Source organism: Carettochelys insculpta, chromosome 7, assembly GCF_033958435.1.
Source record: "Carettochelys insculpta isolate YL-2023 chromosome 7, ASM3395843v1, whole genome shotgun sequence".
Classification (NCBI taxonomy): domain Eukaryota; kingdom Metazoa; phylum Chordata; order Testudines; family Carettochelyidae; genus Carettochelys; species Carettochelys insculpta.
The window spans coordinates 50,763,813-50,782,975 of NC_134143.1; the positions used below are offsets into that span (position 1 = coordinate 50,763,813).

The 19,163-nt window shown below is 41.4% G+C and overlaps 1 protein-coding gene across 4 annotated transcripts in view; it reads right to left on the reverse strand.

Annotated features, from left to right (window-relative positions):
* Positions 1–986: 986 nt before the first annotated feature.
* PTPRE (protein tyrosine phosphatase receptor type E) overlaps positions 987–19,163 on the reverse strand; it is a 227,493-nt gene continuing 209,316 nt past the window's right edge. For 3 of the 4 annotated variants that reach the window (XM_075000458.1, XM_075000460.1, XM_075000461.1), the window contains 3 exons: positions 16,962–17,113; positions 4,972–5,107; positions 987–1,237 (listed from right to left, as the gene is read on the reverse strand). In XM_075000458.1, the coding sequence (XP_074856559.1) occupies positions 1,163–1,237; positions 4,972–5,107; positions 16,962–17,113 (363 nt within the window). In that variant the 3' untranslated portion in view covers positions 987–1,162. Of the gene's footprint in view, positions 1,238–4,971; positions 5,108–16,615; positions 16,870–16,961; positions 17,114–19,163 lie in introns of those variants that run through there. The other variant, XM_075000459.1, reaches the window with a different exon arrangement.

Here is a 19,163-nt window from a genome sequence, read left to right on the forward strand (position 1 = left end):
AATATTTTCATATTTATTTGTGCTCATTAATTTATATAAGCTTTTTAAAGGATCAGAATGCTATTTATAAAAATTCAACATTCTGATGCCTTGTGTCTTTTGTACTTTCTGTTCCTCCAGATCCAGTTCAGGTTTATGAAATATTTGATTATATATATATATATATATATATATATACACACACACATGCGCACACATTTATATACACCCGCTTCTGTTAGGGAAAAATCTGCTTTTTAACAATAGAAACATTATTTTAAGAATGTACATTTTAAAAGAGCTTTTTCGTATCCACAGTCTGTACTGGTGATACCAGTGGGATTTCAATATTAAATTGCTTGTTACAAAAAAATTTAGAAGTTGCTTTGTAAGTCTAGTCAAGAAGTCTGTCTTTCTCTCAAGTATACGTATTATATCAAGCTCTGTTTATGACAATAGAAGTGAAGCCTCTTGCAGTAAGCTGACAGCAGCGCAAGTGCAGCAAAATATTGGCAGCAGAATTTAGATATCTGACATACAAAAGATTTTCAAAATAGTGATAAGCTCACTCATAAATTACAAAACAGTGTGTTTCAGTGAGGACATTTAAAAATACATTAGATTTAATAAAACAGCAAAATAAAATGAACTTTCACGACTCCATTTAAATCAAATAAGTAAACTGTATTTACAGTGAATTATTTATAACCAACATTAGAACTCATGAAATCAATTGGTTGTTATTGACTTCAGTGAGAGAAAAGTCTCAGAGCCAAAATAATAATTTACCTTTAAACATATTAACTATGATTTATTATTTAATATAAAATAAAAATAGTTCTAAAATTTAGGGGATACTAAACTTGGGAAATAAAATTAATATTGATATTTTTTTCTAAAAAATGTAAAGAATGAAATTAAATCAAGATTTGATTAAAATGTATATAACATCAACAATGTATCTATTTTGATATTTTGTATAATAACATTTATTATAATTAGCTTTTGAAAGATATTTATATTTGAGTAATTTATAATTTTATACAGCAAATGTGACTTTTAAAGCAAAACACAGGCAATATAATTTACAGTAGGAATTATCATAATGGAAAATCTGATATAAATTAACATAATTTACAAATATTTATACAGACTATTAAATTAAAAAATAAGGCAGAAAGTTTTATTTGAAATTAGCATAATCAGAAAATATATCAATGAAGTCTTGTACCACTTTGTAGCAGAATTCATACTGTTCCTAAAAAATAAAGAAGAGAAATTCAGATTTACTTTGATTGTAGATTGTGATTAAATTAGAATAATCAGATTAAGGAACATCTATAAGGTGCAACATATTCTGAACTGGATAACAGCAAGTTTATGACAAAACAAATCTACCTGTCTTTCTGCTCTTCCCACAAAAAGATTTTATGTTCAGTTTTATTAGATTGCCAGTTACATGCTCTATAATATTTATAGGTGCTATTTTTATGTAACCCAGGGCATGTCTATACTTTTGGGAAGATCCACCCAGTCAGAGTTGATGCTCCAGGGTTCGAGTTCATGCATCTGGTGAAGATGTGCAGAACTGATCTCTCTGGAGTTGGCAGTCAATCCCTATACTCCATGCTATTGCATGGAGTTTGGGAGGTCGACGGGAGAAATGCTCCCGTCGACCTTCCTTATTTAGCACAGTCAGGTAAGTCAATTTCCAGCATGTCGATTCTAGTTACGCAATTGCTGCAGATAGTTGCATATCTGAAATTGACTTATTTCCCTACTGTAGACTAGCCACAAGTCTGATGATAAATTCAGGGAGGATGATAGAACTGGAAAGTTGAAATAGAGGAGGTCTACAAGAGGCTCTCTCCTCTAAATTTAATACAGGTTGAACCTCTCTAATCTGGAACGCTCTCTTCTAGCAGCATCTGTAATCCAGCATTACTTTAGTTAGCTGGATGATCACTTATTGTGGGTGTGGCCAGGTTTGCCGAGATTCCATAAAGTGTGTTCACAGCCACCACTCCTGACTCCCAGTGTTCTGTGTGGTTATTTAGCTGTAATTTACCCCTAAATGTCTTCTATGAGCCAAGTAAGCAGTGGAAGTGTTGGTAACGGTGCTAGACAATATTGACCTCTCATGGTCTGGCAAATTCTCTTGTCCAGCATTGCTCAGGTCCCAGGGGTACTGGATTAGAAATGTTCAACCTGTATATCTACAGTATGAAAGGATCTGCAAATCACTGAGCCCAATCCTGTTAAGTGCAAATTTACCTTCGGCAATGTGCAAAGCACCCTCAATTCCCACTGACATCAAGGTAAGCTATCAGTGGATCAACCCATTTCAGGACTGGGTTCACAGCTGCTCTTTCATGTCAAACAACCTCAAAGCACTTGACAAATTCCCTATGCATATACACTATTATGATTATTAAACAGTTCCATAGCATAGAGCGCTCTGAGTCTCTGCCCCAGAGATCTAACAACATGAATACTGTTTCTCATATTTCACACATATATTAAAACCCATCTCACCAATAAGTGAAATGTGCATTTCTCACCTCTCAGTTATAAATCAGATGCTGCCATTTCTGAGTAACAGTTATTTGACAGCATACAGCAGCACAATATGTTTTCTCCTTGCTCTTACCAGTGATAAGATTGACCTCACATTCCAAGGTCAGAGATCCATAATCTCCTAAACCTTTGAAAGCTGAATTCCACTTAGGGCTGCCAACCTTCTAATCACATAAAACCAAACAACCCTCCTTGCCTCTTTCCCAAGCCCTGCCCCCTGCTAGCTCCATCTTCTCTCTCTCCCCTTATCACTCGCTGTCCTCCACCCTCACTCTCTTACCAAGCTGCGGCAGGAGCTTGGGGTGTGGGAGAGGGTTAGGGGCTTCAGTTGGTGGTGTGGACTCTGGGATGGGGATGAAGTATTTGGTGTGCAGGAGGGCTCTGGGTTGGGCTGCCTGAAGGGTAGTGAGGGCTCCAGATGGGGTTTGGTGCTAGGAAAGGCCTCTGGACTGGAGTAGATGGCTGGGGAGCAGAGAGGCAAGGGGTATGACTTGGGATATCGGATGTGGGGTGTGACTGGGGCTTAGAGGTTTGGGGTGCAGGACAGTACTCTGGGCTGCAGCAGGGGTTGGAGTGCTGGGGCTGGTTTGGGGTCCCAGCAGCATTTACCAGGGCTCCCAGGAAACAGCTGGCAGGTCTGTCTGACCTCTAGGTGCATTTGCAGCCAGGGATGATCCACACATTGCCCTCACACCAGCAGGCATCATCTCTTTAGGTCCTATTGGTTGCAGTTCCCATCCAATGAGATCTGCTGAGCTGGCACTTGGGATTAGGGCAGTGCAAAGAGCTCCCAGTGTTGCCTAGGGGCTGCCATGACCCTGCCGCCACTTCTGGGAACCACACAGAGCAAGGCAGGTAGTGCTGCCAACTGGACTTTTAATGGCCTGTGCATCAGTGCCAACTGTAGCCACCAGGGACCCCTTTAGACCAGGTATTCTGGATGAAAACTGGACACCTGGCAATCCTAGAAAAATGAAGAATCTCTCCCCCATTGCAATGCTGCCTATGTCATTAAAGGCCAACCGATCATAAATTTTGCATCTTCCACTATCCCCTGACTAGTTCTTCATCCCTCTGAGGGAGGCACATTCCACATTTTAAGAAACACTGGTGTGAATCTTTGTCTTTATCCCTGCACCACAAGATAGTTAATGTTGATAGTACTAAAGTATCAATACTAGCATCTGAGTTCACTGTTATTTAAATAAATGGGAGATTTCATATCTTAGAGCAACTTATTCAGACTCAGGCAGACATCTCTGTATTGGTTACACTCAAGTCAGGTTTTGAAGGCTTTCTCTGCAACTGTATTAGTGCTTGAATCAAAGGCATCCACGACCTCTGAAGATACAGGCCCTATTCCTGGATCTGTCACAGAGTCCCCGGATGCTCTTGGACAAATCATTTAATCTTTCTGTACCTCAGTTTAACTACTTGTAAAATGAAGGGGAAAAAAATCTCTCTCTGAGAAGTGTTTTGAAACGACTGTTTATAAAGCACTTTGAGACTGCTGAATGGAAAGTGCTGGTCATGCAAGGTATACCAGGGCTGTGAAGAGACTTGGTGGGCCCCTGAGCAAGATGGGGAAGGGATGGCTCCATGCCCTCAGAAGGGATGGGGCTTCAGGTGGAAAAGGTGCGGCTGGGACTAGCCTCCCCCAGCCCATCCATCAGAACTGCTGAAGCATGTTGCCTGGGGGCTCTGTTGGTGATTTAAAATGCCTGGGACTCCAGCCACTGATGCTGTCACTGTGGCAGCACCCAGGACCTCAAAGGCTTTTTAAATCACAAGGTCCCAAAACAGCTGACCCCTTCCCCTCCTTCCATTGGCATCCCTGGGTATTACTATTATTTAAGTTTGTTTCTCTTCAGGTATCTGTGCTTGATGTATTTCGAAAAACAACCTTCAGATATTCATAACTTTGTTAAACAAATATTGTTTAAATTCTTCTAACATTCCAAAGGCACTTCTCTCCTCCTTGAGGACTAATGGCAAGTTAGTTTGATGGGTTTAAACTAAGCTATTTTTAAACAAAATGATCAATATTTTATTTTGAAAGAGCTAATATATATGTATTTCCATTAAAATGTAATCAAGAATGTCCCCATGGATTTTTTAAAAAAACGTCTTTAACAATCCCACTCTCTAAAACAAAAAAAACAAATAAATTCAGTAGTTGGCTAACAACAAACACAGAAACTTCTACCCCCAAATTAATTTTTAGAAATCTTTTTACAAAATAATACAGCATAAGATAACAAAACATCTCATTCAACCTAAGTATATAGATGATAAAACTAGTTCAACAATACTACATTTGCTACAGCTGCTAAAATGAACCTTTGTTCTCTTTCCATCAGAACATTTACAAAACTTACATAATTTGACAAAGATTCTTATTGTTAAATGTCTTACCAGTGTTTGCACCATATGTGGCCTTTGCATTCTTAAACTCTTCACAGCTTGAAATACATCTAAGAGCCCTTCAGCCTTTACTCTTTCCAGAATATTGCTGAGTGCTATGAATGTACCTGTTCTTCCAGCGCCAGCACTGCAAGACAAACATAATTCTTTTGCTTAACAAATGTCAAAACATACTCTTCCAAATTATAATAATGAGTAAAGATACTTTGCTTAATAATTAATGCGTAATAGCCAAGTTCTGTTATTAGCAGACTAGAAGCCTCTTGTTTATTAGGTTTACTGGCATCATTTACATGGTATAACTTTCCGTGTTATGATCAAGATTTAATAAAAATTAATTTTCAACCAAGACATTTCTGGTAAAGGTCTGTCTTCTGCAAACACTCACAAGCTCATTTATGAAAGTGAATAGTTCCATAGAAATCAAGTGCACTATCCGTGTGTATAAAATTAAGCACATGTCCACATGCATGTAGAACTGGGGTCATAGTCCTGTAGACCTGTAAACTGTTTTCTAATCTGTATTTGTCTTCAAACCAACTGAATTTATGTTACTCTCACTACTGTCATGATTTTATCTTTAACACAGAAAAGTGGTTTGGGCAAATTATTTTTTGCTTATGAAATCAACTTGTTAATAGCTGACTCCTGATATAGTGCAACTTAGGGGTAAGAGATAGCCCAGTGGTTTGATCGTTGGCCTACTAACCCCAAGGTTATGGGTGCAATCGTTGACATGGCCCTTTAGGGATTGGGGCAAATAGATGTAAGGGCTGGTGCTTGGACAGCCCTGTTAATTTTTCGGGCAGGGGGATAGCTCAGTGGTTTGAGCACTGGCCTGCTAAACCTGGGCTTGTCAGTTCAATCCTTGAGGAGGCCATTTAGGGATTGGGTCAAGTAGGTGCCAGGGATGGTGCTTAGTCCTGCCAAGAGGGCAAAGGACTGGACTAGATGACTTCTCAAGGTCCCTTCCAGTTCTAGGAGATGTGTATCTCCAATTATATTTCTGTGCATCCCAGACAATGCAACTAATCCTTGGCCTATATTCCCATCTAATTCCACCTGTGTTTCACTTGATCAGCAACTGCTAATTATTTGATATTATAGGATTGGTCACAACTGGTCTGCCCACATCCCTGCCTTTCTGACCACATATCTGTGAGATAGAAAGATTTCATATTTGATTATCCATTAAGAATATATGGTTGTCCCCATTGTCAGTCTCTGGCCTTACTGCTGATGCCGTGACTACAGGTTTTTCCTTGCACTGTTGTTGTATTTTCAGGACTACTTTACTACAGTTTCTCATTTTATTTTATTTTTAGTGTGTTTGACTCTCATTTCATCTTATAGCTTTAGGTTTATCCATAATTTAATATAAACGAACATGTTACTGCTGCTAGCAAGTCTGAAACTATAGCTCAGAATGGATACACCATATTATATATTAAAATAACAATTCCTAAATACTATAATGCATAAAATCCATCTATTTAGAAATCTAGCTCTGATCATGTAGAATAGAATAGTCCATATCTGCATTTACAGTTGAATGCACAGAGTGACTGTGGCGACTTTCTACTCTGACACACACATTTCCCGTTTTTCAAATTTCAGCAGCTGGTAAGAGGCTTGCCAACATCCCTTGTGAAAATAAAGCTTCTTTCATTGCAATCTGATTAAGGAGCATTTGACCAATGTCAAAGATGAATTTACATTTTGTCTCCTAATTTCACTTTGGTTCAAAGTAAGAGGTTGCAACTAGAAGAAGCCAATTATCAGTGATTAGGATGCGGCACACAACCATGATGGGAAATGTTCATAAAACCTGGATGATTCTTGCAATTTGTGATGACGCTAAAGGAAAGACAAACATTTAGTTCATATCCCCAAACCAAAAATAAACACAATGTAATTCATTAAGTTTGAATTTTTAACATATCTTAATCATTTATAAGGAAGATGAATGGTAATCACCATCACAAGTCATTGCTTTTACTTTATTTCCATCAAATAAGACATCTTTCTGATGATGAGCATGTGCTTATGAAAGGATTAAGTACAAATGCATGTATCCTCAGCTGGATACATTAAAGCCTGGTAAGAGGAAAAAGTGAACAGGTAAAGTGTATTAGTTGAGCAATTCCCTATAGACAACTACTTTTATCAGATTAAGGGCAGCTGCAAAATCTAAGAAGGTTCAGATTTATGTATAATTAGCCAATTACTAGAATAAAACTGCCTCAGAAGGTCAGTGAATATCTCATTCTAGAACAGGTCCCATAGCTGCAGGAAAATGAAAACTGCTGTAAGATTATAACAGCATAAAATATTTTGTAAACCCATATATAAAAATAGTTTAAAATGTCATTCATTCCCTATGACTAAACAGCAAAACCAGTAACAAACTATTCCTTTTATTCTCCTCCATATTGTCTGTTCTCCAGCCTTCCCCACTCCAAACTGAGAAATTATTTGGGCAAAACTCCATGAGAGCCACACATTTTTCTCTAAAAAAGTAAATAAAAGTCAATTCATATGTGATTGTATGTAGGTTCAGTTTCCCTTAGAAATACAGGTTGAACCTCTTTACTCCAGTACCCTCGGGACCTGACCTGTGCTGAACCAGAGAATTTGCCAAACCATGGGAGGTCAATATTGTCTAGCAGTATTACCAACACTTCCACTGCTTACTTGGCTCTTAGAAGACATTTGGGGTAAATTACAGCTACATAACAGCACAGAACATAGAACCAGGACTGATGGCAGTAAACTTTATTGGACCATGGGACACTTGGCTATACCCATAGTAAGTGAACATCTGGCTAACTAAAATCATGCCGGATTACAGAAGTTGCCAGACCAGAGTTTGCTGACTAGAGAATTTCAATTTGTATATGAGAAAAATATATATTGTATGGTTATTGTAAAGTATTATCCCCTTCATATTTGTTCTTTCCTCTCTTCCTCAGCAACCCCTTACTGAATCCAAATATCTTTAAAAGAAAAAATATATTCTAGTTTTTCCACAATTCTCACATCTCAGGTAAGATTCTACTGTTTTTAAAAAGTAGGAATAAATGTTAATGAGTACAACCTCTTTACCCACATATGAACAAATATTAGAAATTGAAAAACAATTCACAGACTTAATCAAAAATGAGAGGGGAAAATGTTTTGGCTATAACAAATTCCCTTACACAAAATTCTGAAATAAAGTTGTCGCAAGTAAAAAGTGAAAAACCACTTAAAGGCGCCTCACTGCCCACTCTGGGCGGCTCCAGCCAGCCTCGGGTAGCCAACCGGATGACGAGGCCCCCCCCCGCACTGTCTGTTCAGAACCCCAGGAGCCTACCCTCAAGGAGGGACGGTGGTGCAGACCCGCCCCGCCCCCCAGACAAGTGAAGGAACCCGGGGTAATGCACGTGACCCCACTTAGCTCCACTGGCAAGCGGCGGCCGGCGAGGGGAGAGAGAGATAGACTAGAGACTGAACACCAGTTAGAGGAAGTCAAAACTGGGGGATTTATTGAGGGACACAACTTAACGACTTAGCACTAAATCTTTATATTATTAACTAACTAAATCACATTTATAGGAACTAAATTCTATTATATTTCACTATGTTATACAAATTATACACACACACACACACACACACACACACGATTAAGGGAAATGGGGAATGAGTGTCCAGATTCCCAGACTTCCAGTGGGAAGGTGAGGGCGCTACTCCCCGCCTCTATCCCTAAGGGCTGGGTGCTTCTCACCAAACTGGCCCTGGCTGGTGCCCGGTAATCCGTCCACACCAGGCCTGCAACCTGGGGCACGCTTAAGCTTACTCACCGGGTTACAGTGAAAGCATGGGAAGGTGGACAACAAAGCTAGGATAGGGTAATCAATAATACTTATAATATCTTAAGCTAAGCTACCTAATTATGCTAACTACTACCTTACGATACTTGCATTGACTATACTTAAGACTAATTATTACATTATACTTAACATTTCTATTGTAATAATAAACACAACATATACAAAACAAAAATATCAATATTAAGTCAGTATTAGCCTGGGGCTTATGGGACCGGCTCTGTGAGTCAGGTCCTCGGGGGCAGCGCTTGCCTCGTCAGGCCAGCGCGCAACAGAGGAGCGACCACTGCTTCCCCAATGGGGACCCCGATGTCCCAGGTAATTTTAGATAAGTGTGTGTGTGTGTAGTTTTATTGTGTGTCCTATCCGGTAGGTAAAATCAGGTAAATTGGTCGCATCCGGTGTCAAAGCCGATGAGGAGGGGTCGTGTCCGATAGTCAAGTCCGGTACGGAAGTCGTTGAAGTATGCGCTGATGGTGTTAGTGGCGGGAACAGCGGTGGCAGTGACGTGGCACTGGCAGGCTCCCGGTTTCCCTGCCGGGTACGCAGTACCCATGGCCGGAGCCGCGGGCCAGTTCGCCACCCGACAGGTACACCAAGGAGCCCGCTTGCTGCTCCCTTGCTGCTCGTGTACGCTGGGGCTGTGATGGAGGTGACAAGCAATCTTGCGCCTCTCAGCCCCTCAGTGGTGAGGCACTGCTATCAAGCGATGGCGGCGCCGCTGACACAGGCACCACAGTGATGACAGCTTCTTCGCCCCGCTGTGCTGGCCTAAGGATCAGCGGACGCTGCTTCTCGCAGCCAACGCTCTCCTATACTGGCTCTCAGAGTCCTTGTCTGTGTCCCCAAGGGCCGCAGAATGGACTGACAGCCCTGAATTTATAGAGCGATCTCATGATTATTCATTAGCTAATTACCATATCCAAGATTCTATACACCTGTTTTCACTCAGGTCCTCTGAGGCTCCGAAGGTGCTAGAAAAACTTACCTTGGGCCAATCAGAGGCCTGGAATTTAAACCCATGATCATGAATAATTCATGAGTTCAGGTTACCGGGGAAACCAACTGACTCAGAGTGACCGTTGGGGGGGCTGCTAAATGGCAGCCTATGAGACTTTAGACTTTCCACGTACCTGCACTGATTTTTACACTGCCAGAGGCTTGTTTCCCCGACACACGGGGACGATAATGCCTTAGGGATAAAATTCCCTGACAAAAGTAACCAAACCATATCTCCTCCCTTCACTGCCAGGTTTCATACCATCAGAGTTCTTGAGTAATATTTTATTTAAGAAGACTCTGCTTCATCGTAGTCAGTGAAAATGTCAGTTTTTCCTTCTAAGATGATAAATATTTTGGCCAGAGAAAGAACTGCACCCACGTACTGTGAGACGTTCCTTGATAAGTTATTTATGGAATTGCAGAGGATATCATAATCTTGCCATTCTTCACCTCTTTAAACCCACACACACACACACTGCTTTTTACTCTCTCTAGCTCTCTCCCTCTCTCTCTGCTTTTTCCTCATCTAAGAGGCATTTTAAAACTGCAGGTAAGGTAGGACACATGACTTGGGGTCAAGGATTTTAGGTTTTCATATTTTAACTCCATACAGTCTTCAAGTTTTAGACATTTTCTGGTAAATTTCCAGGATTATGCAGCTCCAGGAACCAATATAGACACTCACCATTTGGGAGTTGTTCTGTGGACCATTTTGGGGGCATAACTAAAAAAGAAAAAATCATTCTCTCATATATGAACCAGCAAGAGTTAGTCACTTCCAGCACTTCACCACTTTTCCTTGCAGTTTTGCTTTTAAGAACCTGATTATAATGTTTAATTAGTTACACACATTAAAACAAAAACTACGTAAGAGCAAATCTGTTTAATTTGCAAGTGGTCTAAATAACAATCAACGATTTTTGGCAATAAATCAACCAGTAACATGTTTATATTTTAAGGAATAAGGAAAATCCTGTAAAGTCAATGTTTATCCATATTAATTTGCAAACAACTACAAACAGCTCATTAGTGGTATGTTTCGCTACCAAAAAACACATCAAATGGATAACCAAAACCTGCTTTAACAGTTGCTATATTAGATACTTAATTTACTGTGTGCACTATAATTTAAGCAAAATATTAAACCAAATGCTTGACTAAATATATGCTACTGCAGGTCACAGAGATTACAATCAAAGATACACAGCTTAAAATTAAATGAGACTGCATTCTACTTTATAGACATTATATTCATAGATACAAATTGCTAATTTAGATTCTATTAAGATGAAAGCTGAACTTCCTATTAATAAAGACACTATGGTAGTATAAAACACATTCTTAAGAAAGGAATCAGGCAGCAGCTAAGTATCTGCCTCATTGGCTTCCTTCCCATCTTCAGATGTGGAAATCACTGCATGCCTTGGGCAAGCAGCTGCAACAATTCCAAGTTCACACTTGCAATGAAAATTCCTAAAGTCTCAGAGTTTAATCCTCAAAATACATGGCCTCACATTAACATGCATCTTGGAAAATTAGCTGCCAGACTTGAAATGCACTAGGTGGCTTTCTAAGATTTGAATTTACATGTATTTGAGAGAAGTTTCTAGTCAGAAGCCTTACGACTGTGGATGTATGCGTTTCCAAGCATAGCAATTAACGTTTCAAAATATACACTCATGTGTATCTATACATTTGAGAAGAGTGGAGCCTTCTAAATCTTATAGATTTGGAATATATATATTTTTTAATCATTCTAGTGTTGTTTTGGAATAAGCATGTTAAAATCCAGGAAAAAACATGGCCTACAACATTAATCCAATTCTTCAAACCTTTGTGGGTCTGAGAGAACAGAAATATTAAATGCAATATGTGGTTCTGGTTCTTTGACTTCCAACATATTACCTTGCTGTGACAAGTCATTGTTTAAGGACAACAGGACAGGTTCCCCCACCTCGACCCAAAGGTCTGTGTTGCACCAGGGAGGTACTGAGCACCTCCCAGTCCCAAGGACCCAGTTGCAGACTGCCCCAAGCCCAATGAGTCGAGAGCGTGCTTACCCCTAGGAGTACTATTGGGGCTATAACCCCCCTGAACCCACCTGGCAGGAGGGAGCTGGCAGAGAAGAATGAAGCCCAAGTAAGTTACAAACTACCTAGCAACTTTATTAAGCATAAAAACACAGTTAAGGAAACGAGTAGTAACAGTAGTAAGAGAAACAAAGATTTCTTATATCACATGTAGCATTGTATCTATGTTTAACTTACAATTGCATATTCTGCACTCATGGTGCTTCGTTATAAACTCCTCTTGAACGAATGTATGTTTTATTTTACCCCAAGGCAAAGTGGTTAATTAGTCAACTATACTTAGGTAAGGAATCTAAGGCTGTAGGGGAAAGGGCGACACCCGGTGTCCAGATCTTTTGCCGGCACTACCGGATAGGGAGGATACGCGCCGCCGCTTGTGGTCTTTGCACAAGTTGACAGCAACGAGGAAACCTCGTAGTGAGAGGCACCTCGATAATGAGGGTTAATAAGCGAGGGCCCAATAGGAGCTCCCTCTTAATGAAGGAATAAGGGACGAGGAATGAAGGTACTACAGGACTAGGGAGGCGTTAGCCTTCACCTTGCTAAAGTGTATCTTTATGTATAGTTTATAATAATCTAATATCAGGCCTGCTACTACTAACTACTAAACAATAAGCTAACGATACTAATAACTAAATGCTACAATTATCATATAACTATTATAATTAAATGTGCTACTGCCTGGGCAAAGGCCCGGCCTAGAAGGGTCAGGCCCTCGGGTCTTGCAGGGCCTCGTCAGGCCACTCCACAGTGCAAGGGGCGGGACCCCCTGCTCCCCCACTGGGGGCCCCGAAAGCCAGACAATAGTGTCTGTGTTTGTCTGGCTTGGTTTGTTACGTGTCTTGAAGATATGTGCAGTAGTCACGTCCAGTGAGCTGAGTCCCAATCGGTGAATGGTCAATTCAGGTAAGCAGCCGCGGAGGTGGCGGGAGCATTGGTGCCGCTAGGCAGTGGACCCTGGGCTTTTGCAGCCAGGCACGCAGTACCCCGCCCAAGGGCGGGGCCAGTTCGCCACCTGACCGCTCGGCCACAGGGTCCACTTGCTGCTCCCTCGAAGCAAGCGCCGAGATGAGAAATCTTGCGCTTCAGGTAAGTGAGGTCGTGGGCGGCATCACGCGGCGTTGGCACCACAACAGCAGGTGGACGCCGCTAATGATTCTTCTCCGGAGCTCTTCGCCCAATTGGGCTCGCCTGAGAGTTCAGCAGACGCTGCCAGGCAGCCACGCTCCTCTCTACGGTTGCAGCTGTTCTGACAGCTAGCTCCCAGGGCCACAGAATGCTCTGCAGCACCTGCTTATATAGAGAGTTCTCATGCATGATTCATAAGGTGATTTAAATATTCGTGATTCTACCTGTGGTTCTCAACCAGGTCCTCTGGGGCTCAGAAGGTGCCAGAAACTCTCACCTCCGCCCAATCAGAGGCCTGGAATTTAAATCCTTGATCATGAATTATTCATGAGTTCAGGTTACCAGGGAAACCAACTGACCCAAAGTGACCGTTGGTGCTGCAGCCAAATGGATTTCTCATGTGCCTGCACTGATTTTATATAGCCAAAGGCTTGTATTCCCTGGCCCACTGGGACGATTATGCCCAGGGGATGGTAAAAATCCCTGACATACCGAAATCAAAGGAATACTGTTAGGCACAGATCAACTTTTCTCCCTTAGTGATTGGCTAATACTGTTCCATATTTCACCTGCATTAATTAGCATTCAGTGTCCTGACTTACTAACATATTTCAAAAAGTAGTTCCTAGAATCCACTGTCAAACTGCAAAATCAGGCGCTAAAACTGTCAGTGTCTATGAGCTCAATAGGCACAGGGAAAATGTGTGTGTGGACTGAGACATCAATTGATGGATCTCACCTATGATGCCGCTGATGAGCAACTAAACCAATCCTTGATCGGCGGAACAAATTACAGATGTCACATAAAAATCTGCCAACTGCAGGTATTGTACCTTCGATTCAGATGCTACGCTTTTCCTATAATGCCTGGATGCTGATCTAGGCCTAATGTGTCACATGCATCTTATCAAGAAGACCTTGGGCATCTCTGTCCTTGTTGTCAAAACAATCCTTGTGCTTGTGTTTTTGGAAAATGAGGATTTTGACATCAGTTTTGTAGGTTGTTTCTTTGATGTTAATCCAATAATCCAATCATCCTAAATAGTAGATGGCCACTCTGGGCCTTCATTAAGGAAGCATTAAGATTGAACTGAAACAGTGCTTGTGTCTCAGGTATTTCAACTTTAGCTATATACAGCAGAATGATGACCTTTTGGTGGACAAAAGTTCAAAGAGACAACACTGTGTAACATGTAGTGAACAAGCCAGGAGCCAGTGCCACGCACGGCGTGAGTCAACTTGGCATCAGAAAGATCACTTTGTTTTGTCAATCATTTGCCAATGCTTAGACCAAGGGTGCATCTAAGTTGCTTTGTATGTGTTTGCATATTGAAAGAATGTGCTTGTAATAGCAAGCTGCTTCCGTGCACAAATTTGAAGGAGGATGCCTTTGGCCATGTGGTGCAGTCCTGACCAACTCTAGCATTAAAATCACAGAGTATATATACCTTGGATTTAAAAACTGGTAAATGGGCATCTGCATTCTGCACTAGCTGTAGCTTCCAGGGAGTCTTTGCAGAGCACACTGCAACAACCAATTTAGAGCTCACAAGAGCTGAAATAACATTTCTGCAGAAAGGGAAATAATTGTTTATTGTCCAAAGGCAAATGGCTAGTGCTAGAATCCAAATGTATGTCTAGCATAAGAGACCTGATTGACAAAAGACTAGCATACTTCTACAAATAACCATCACACTGCAGATGCTGAGAGTCTCCCTCCCTGGGACCACGGACAGGAGTAGGAAATCTCAGATCAATACTATAGAAGGTCATTGTTAGATCTAAAAGCATCAGCAGGAGAACTTGACCTTTGTCCATATTTAAGGGATAATCAATCAATGAAATTAGTGCAGCTTATTCACCATTCCCAAGTCAACAGCCAGACTGAAAATCTGACTCCAGATGTCATCAAAGTGGCCCTTCCACAAACTGCTGAACAACTTTTCTCCAAAAGATTATTCCTTTATTATTTGTAACAAGGTAATGCATGGGAGCACCAGTCATAGATCAAAAGCAGAATAAAGAGATGGTATCTGCACTAAATATCTTTTATGCTAATTACAAATTGGCCCATTTCCCTCAAAAGATTTCAGAATAATGCCAAATAATTGGTAAAGCTGCCAACGCCAAGAGATGTCAGTGTTAAGCATGAGCTTAATAACCCCTCACTACAGGAATTTGGCAACTCCTCCTTCTGTCCCTGCAGAAAAGGATTTAGGGCATAGCAGATCACAAGCTTCAGGAGCCCCCGAGACATCTCCACTTGTTAACAGTGGGTTTGAGTTTATCATGTTCCGGAGCACTTGACTGTAGGGGCAATTGCAGTAGTCTTGGTAGGGACACGGCCACAGAAAAAGGATATTGGGAGCTGAGTGTTATGTTATTCTGATTTTTAAAAATCTAAAATAGGTAAAGAGTTGTTAACTGTTAATTGTTAATTTTTACTCCACTGAAATGGACAAAGACACACATACACAGACAAAAGCCCCCAAACCAAACTCCAAAGTCCAAACCTAAGAAACGTGAATGTTTAAAACAAAGAAGAAACTGACCTTAAAACTGTCTAGAAAATGACAGTCTTTTTAATAAAATCCTTACAAAGGCAAATAAATTATTACATATTTTTAAAAATGAACTAGGTACATGTTAAAGTGGAAGCAAATAAAAGAACAGGAAAAAGTCTGAGGACAAAAATGCCTTTTAATTGAATCACATTCAATCACTGTTCTTGTTGTCTTCCCAACTCTTTCTCCTTCCTATATGTTTAATTCACTTGTGTTTTGCCTGAAAATTAGATTTCATTTTGGGATCACATTTTACTATTTGTTTTGACAGCGCATAGCATAAAGGGAGTCTGATCCTGGCTCAGACCTCTGCATGCTATTGCAGTTATAGGTTGTACTCTTCCACTCACAAGACTGAATACACTCTGAGAGGTAGCTGTGTTAGTCTATATCTTCACAAAACAGAAAAGCAGTCTTGTAGCACTTTAAAGACTAACAGTTCAGAATTTTCCATATCTGAAGAAGTGGATACGTCTCACAAAAGCTCATCACCTAATAAGTTACACTCTTACTCTTTAAAGCGCTACAGGACTGCTTTTTTCGGTTTGTGAAGACTGAATAAAGCTCAGGCCCAAGTGTGTACAGGAAAGTTTTACTCCTGAGGCAACTGTATAGTAACACCCTGACACATATGTAGGTTGCATTCCCAGGCAACCACGTGTCAGTTGAATTTCGTGCAAGTCAGGGGAGCCAGGAAATGCTGCTGTGCTGGTCAGTTTCCTGGCTCCCAGGACTGGTGGAGAGCGCAAAGGAGGCAGCAGCCTGGCTCCCCTCCTTTTGCAAGTGGAAGGGAGCTGGGATCCAGGCTGCCACCTGGCTTGCAGCAGCACTAGTCAGTTTTCTGGCTCCCACAAGCAGAAGGGAGTGAGGAACGGAGGGGAGCCTGGTTCCCAGCTTCCCCCGACTCCTGGGAGCCAGAAAACTGACCAACATAATAGCGCTGGTCAGTTTCCCAGCTCCCACAAGTGTAGGGGAATCGGGAGCCACCTGGTTCCCGGCTCCCACCACTCATGATTTCAACTTGCGTTAATCCAATTAATGCACAAGTTGAAATTGCATAAATAGGGATTGTACTGTAATCTGCACATATCCTGTCATAGGTAGGGGAGTGAGGCTTGGGCTAATGATTTGTATTGCTTATTAATTAATCCAGATAGAAACAGAATTTTGGCCTTGTATTGTTTTGAAAAGTACTCTCCGCTCCCTTGGAATGGAACACTGCCATGATAATCACTAAACCAGAAGAAAGAGAAAATGGAGAATATTATGTACCTCATAATAGGAATGATACAAAATTCAAAAAACAAAAAAGTAGTAAGTGTTACCTGCAATGCACAGTAATGGGATGGTTTCCTGTCTGCTGCTGCTGTTTTTGGACAGCTGCAATGAGGTCAATCATTCCTTTTCCTTCAGCAGGAATTCCAATTTCAGGCCATCCATGAAAATGAAACTGTCGGACAAGTCTGCTCTGCTTCTCCTGATAATTCAAAAGTGTGGCAAGAAGGGATTTAATGCAGCTGTGCTTTTTTACCTGTAACATTTCTTATTCAAAATTTTTTAACATCATGGTATAGGAGATGTTTTCAACCTGGTGCATGATAAAATAATCATGCAGCTTAGGTAGTTCTCTCTCTCAGTGGTCTGTGTGGTATACTGAAAATTTACCCTATAATTCAGGGATTCCGAACCGTGGCTTGTTTTGATCTGGAGTCCGAAAGTGGGGGTTCCCTTCCATAGAATCTGGCCTGCAGCAGGCGGAGGGTGTGGAGCCCCAAGTAACCTGGTCCAGACCAGGTGAGCCACAGTCTGGATCCACACTGCAGGCTCTCTCGGGAGGTGGGGAAGCAGAATTCCAGCCAATCAGAACAGCAACGGGCAGTGGCTGTGACAAGTGAGAGGGGGCGCAGAGCTATGTGCATCCACAGGTGCTGCAAAGGGAAGTGTTTCCCCATCAACCAGACCTCGCACTCCTTGACTGCTTTTGCACCCACTTCCATCCAGACCCCACCCACACCCAGCTCCTAACCCCTCCCTCACAGACTCCTCACCCTGCCTGACCCCTCTCCCCCACACCTTACACCCCCAACTCCTCCCTTCGAGACCCCCTACCCAAACCTGCCTGCACCCATCCTCTCACCTAGACTTACACTCCCACCCGTTCCTGCACCCCCTGCCACCCAGACCTCATCCCCTCCTACAAACCCCTTCCACCCACATTACTCTTCCCCAGCCCACCCCTACTCCCTCCCTCCCATCCAGACCTTCTGTAGACCAATCAGTCAGGGACAACATTATGTTTTGCATTCCTGTGGCCCCCAGCTGATTTGTCTTTGGGTCAGTGGCTCCCCACCCCTGGTATAATTTCCCTGTAGACTTGCACAACTATTTCATCTAAGTTCTAAGGATGTATTTTAGAGACAATTAATTTAAAATACGACAATCAATGGCTTAGGGTTTTCTTCACTCAAACTATATCCAAAATGTCAGTGAAAACATGAAGTGCACAAACAAGGCACTTTAGTTTAGACCCTTTTATTCAGTTTTGTCCAACTTTATTTGAAAAATTAAACACCTTTGCCTCTAGAGATGTTGAATGTTTAAGCACTTTCACAGAAGGGGCATAGATGGGTATTTATTTGATTACAGTTTTCTACTATGAGTTCTCACCATTGCATAATTATTTCACATATAATTATGATGTGCCAGATCTGACAGCGTGCAAGAATGGTGCACAAGAAGGAGGTGCATGCAAAGTGCACACAAGCGCACTCTCAGACACCGGTGTGACAAAAAGCAAATTAAAGTAGAAAAATACAGGATAGTCAAAGATGGGTAATTCTGTATGTAGAATTTTATAGTCTCTGTGATGATCTGTATACTACTCAGAGTAATATTATTCTATTTCTAATTACATTACTCTAGAAATCATTACGAGAAGAATTAGTTCAGTATCTGTTAACTAAAATTTGGGGTTAGATTGTGTCTGGCTCCTGTCGAGATAGATGGTGTGGACACTGATAGAGGGGTTGGAAACAACTTCTTGCCTCTTTGATGCAGAGGCCAAGCTCCATTGTTGTACTTATGTGCACAAGAACTATTCCCACCTAACCCATTAGACACCTCAGAATAACTGAATAGGCTTGGAAAAATGTGGTCTGCAGCGTCTTAGGTCTACACACTGAGATTCTTTTTCATGATTTCCCACTGTTGCACTATTACTGATATTACTTCATTGCTAGTGACAACAGTGGGAGTGCAAAGTCACTGGCATTTTTGCCACTGTGTCATTAAACATGTCTCAAAAGCAAAGGTAGATGACACATGCGTTAAAACTTCAGCTCTTACAAGAACACCAGCATTTCCAAGGCTTCCACTACAGCTAGGTTGTAATGCAGTAGTGAGACATTTTAAGAAGCTCAGTGAAGGCAAACCCTTCCTATTTGGTGCTCTGTTTTGTCCTATGAAGAATCATATCTCTATAAATGTTTTGTCCCCTCCTTCCCCTCTCAGCTGTGCATGCACTATGA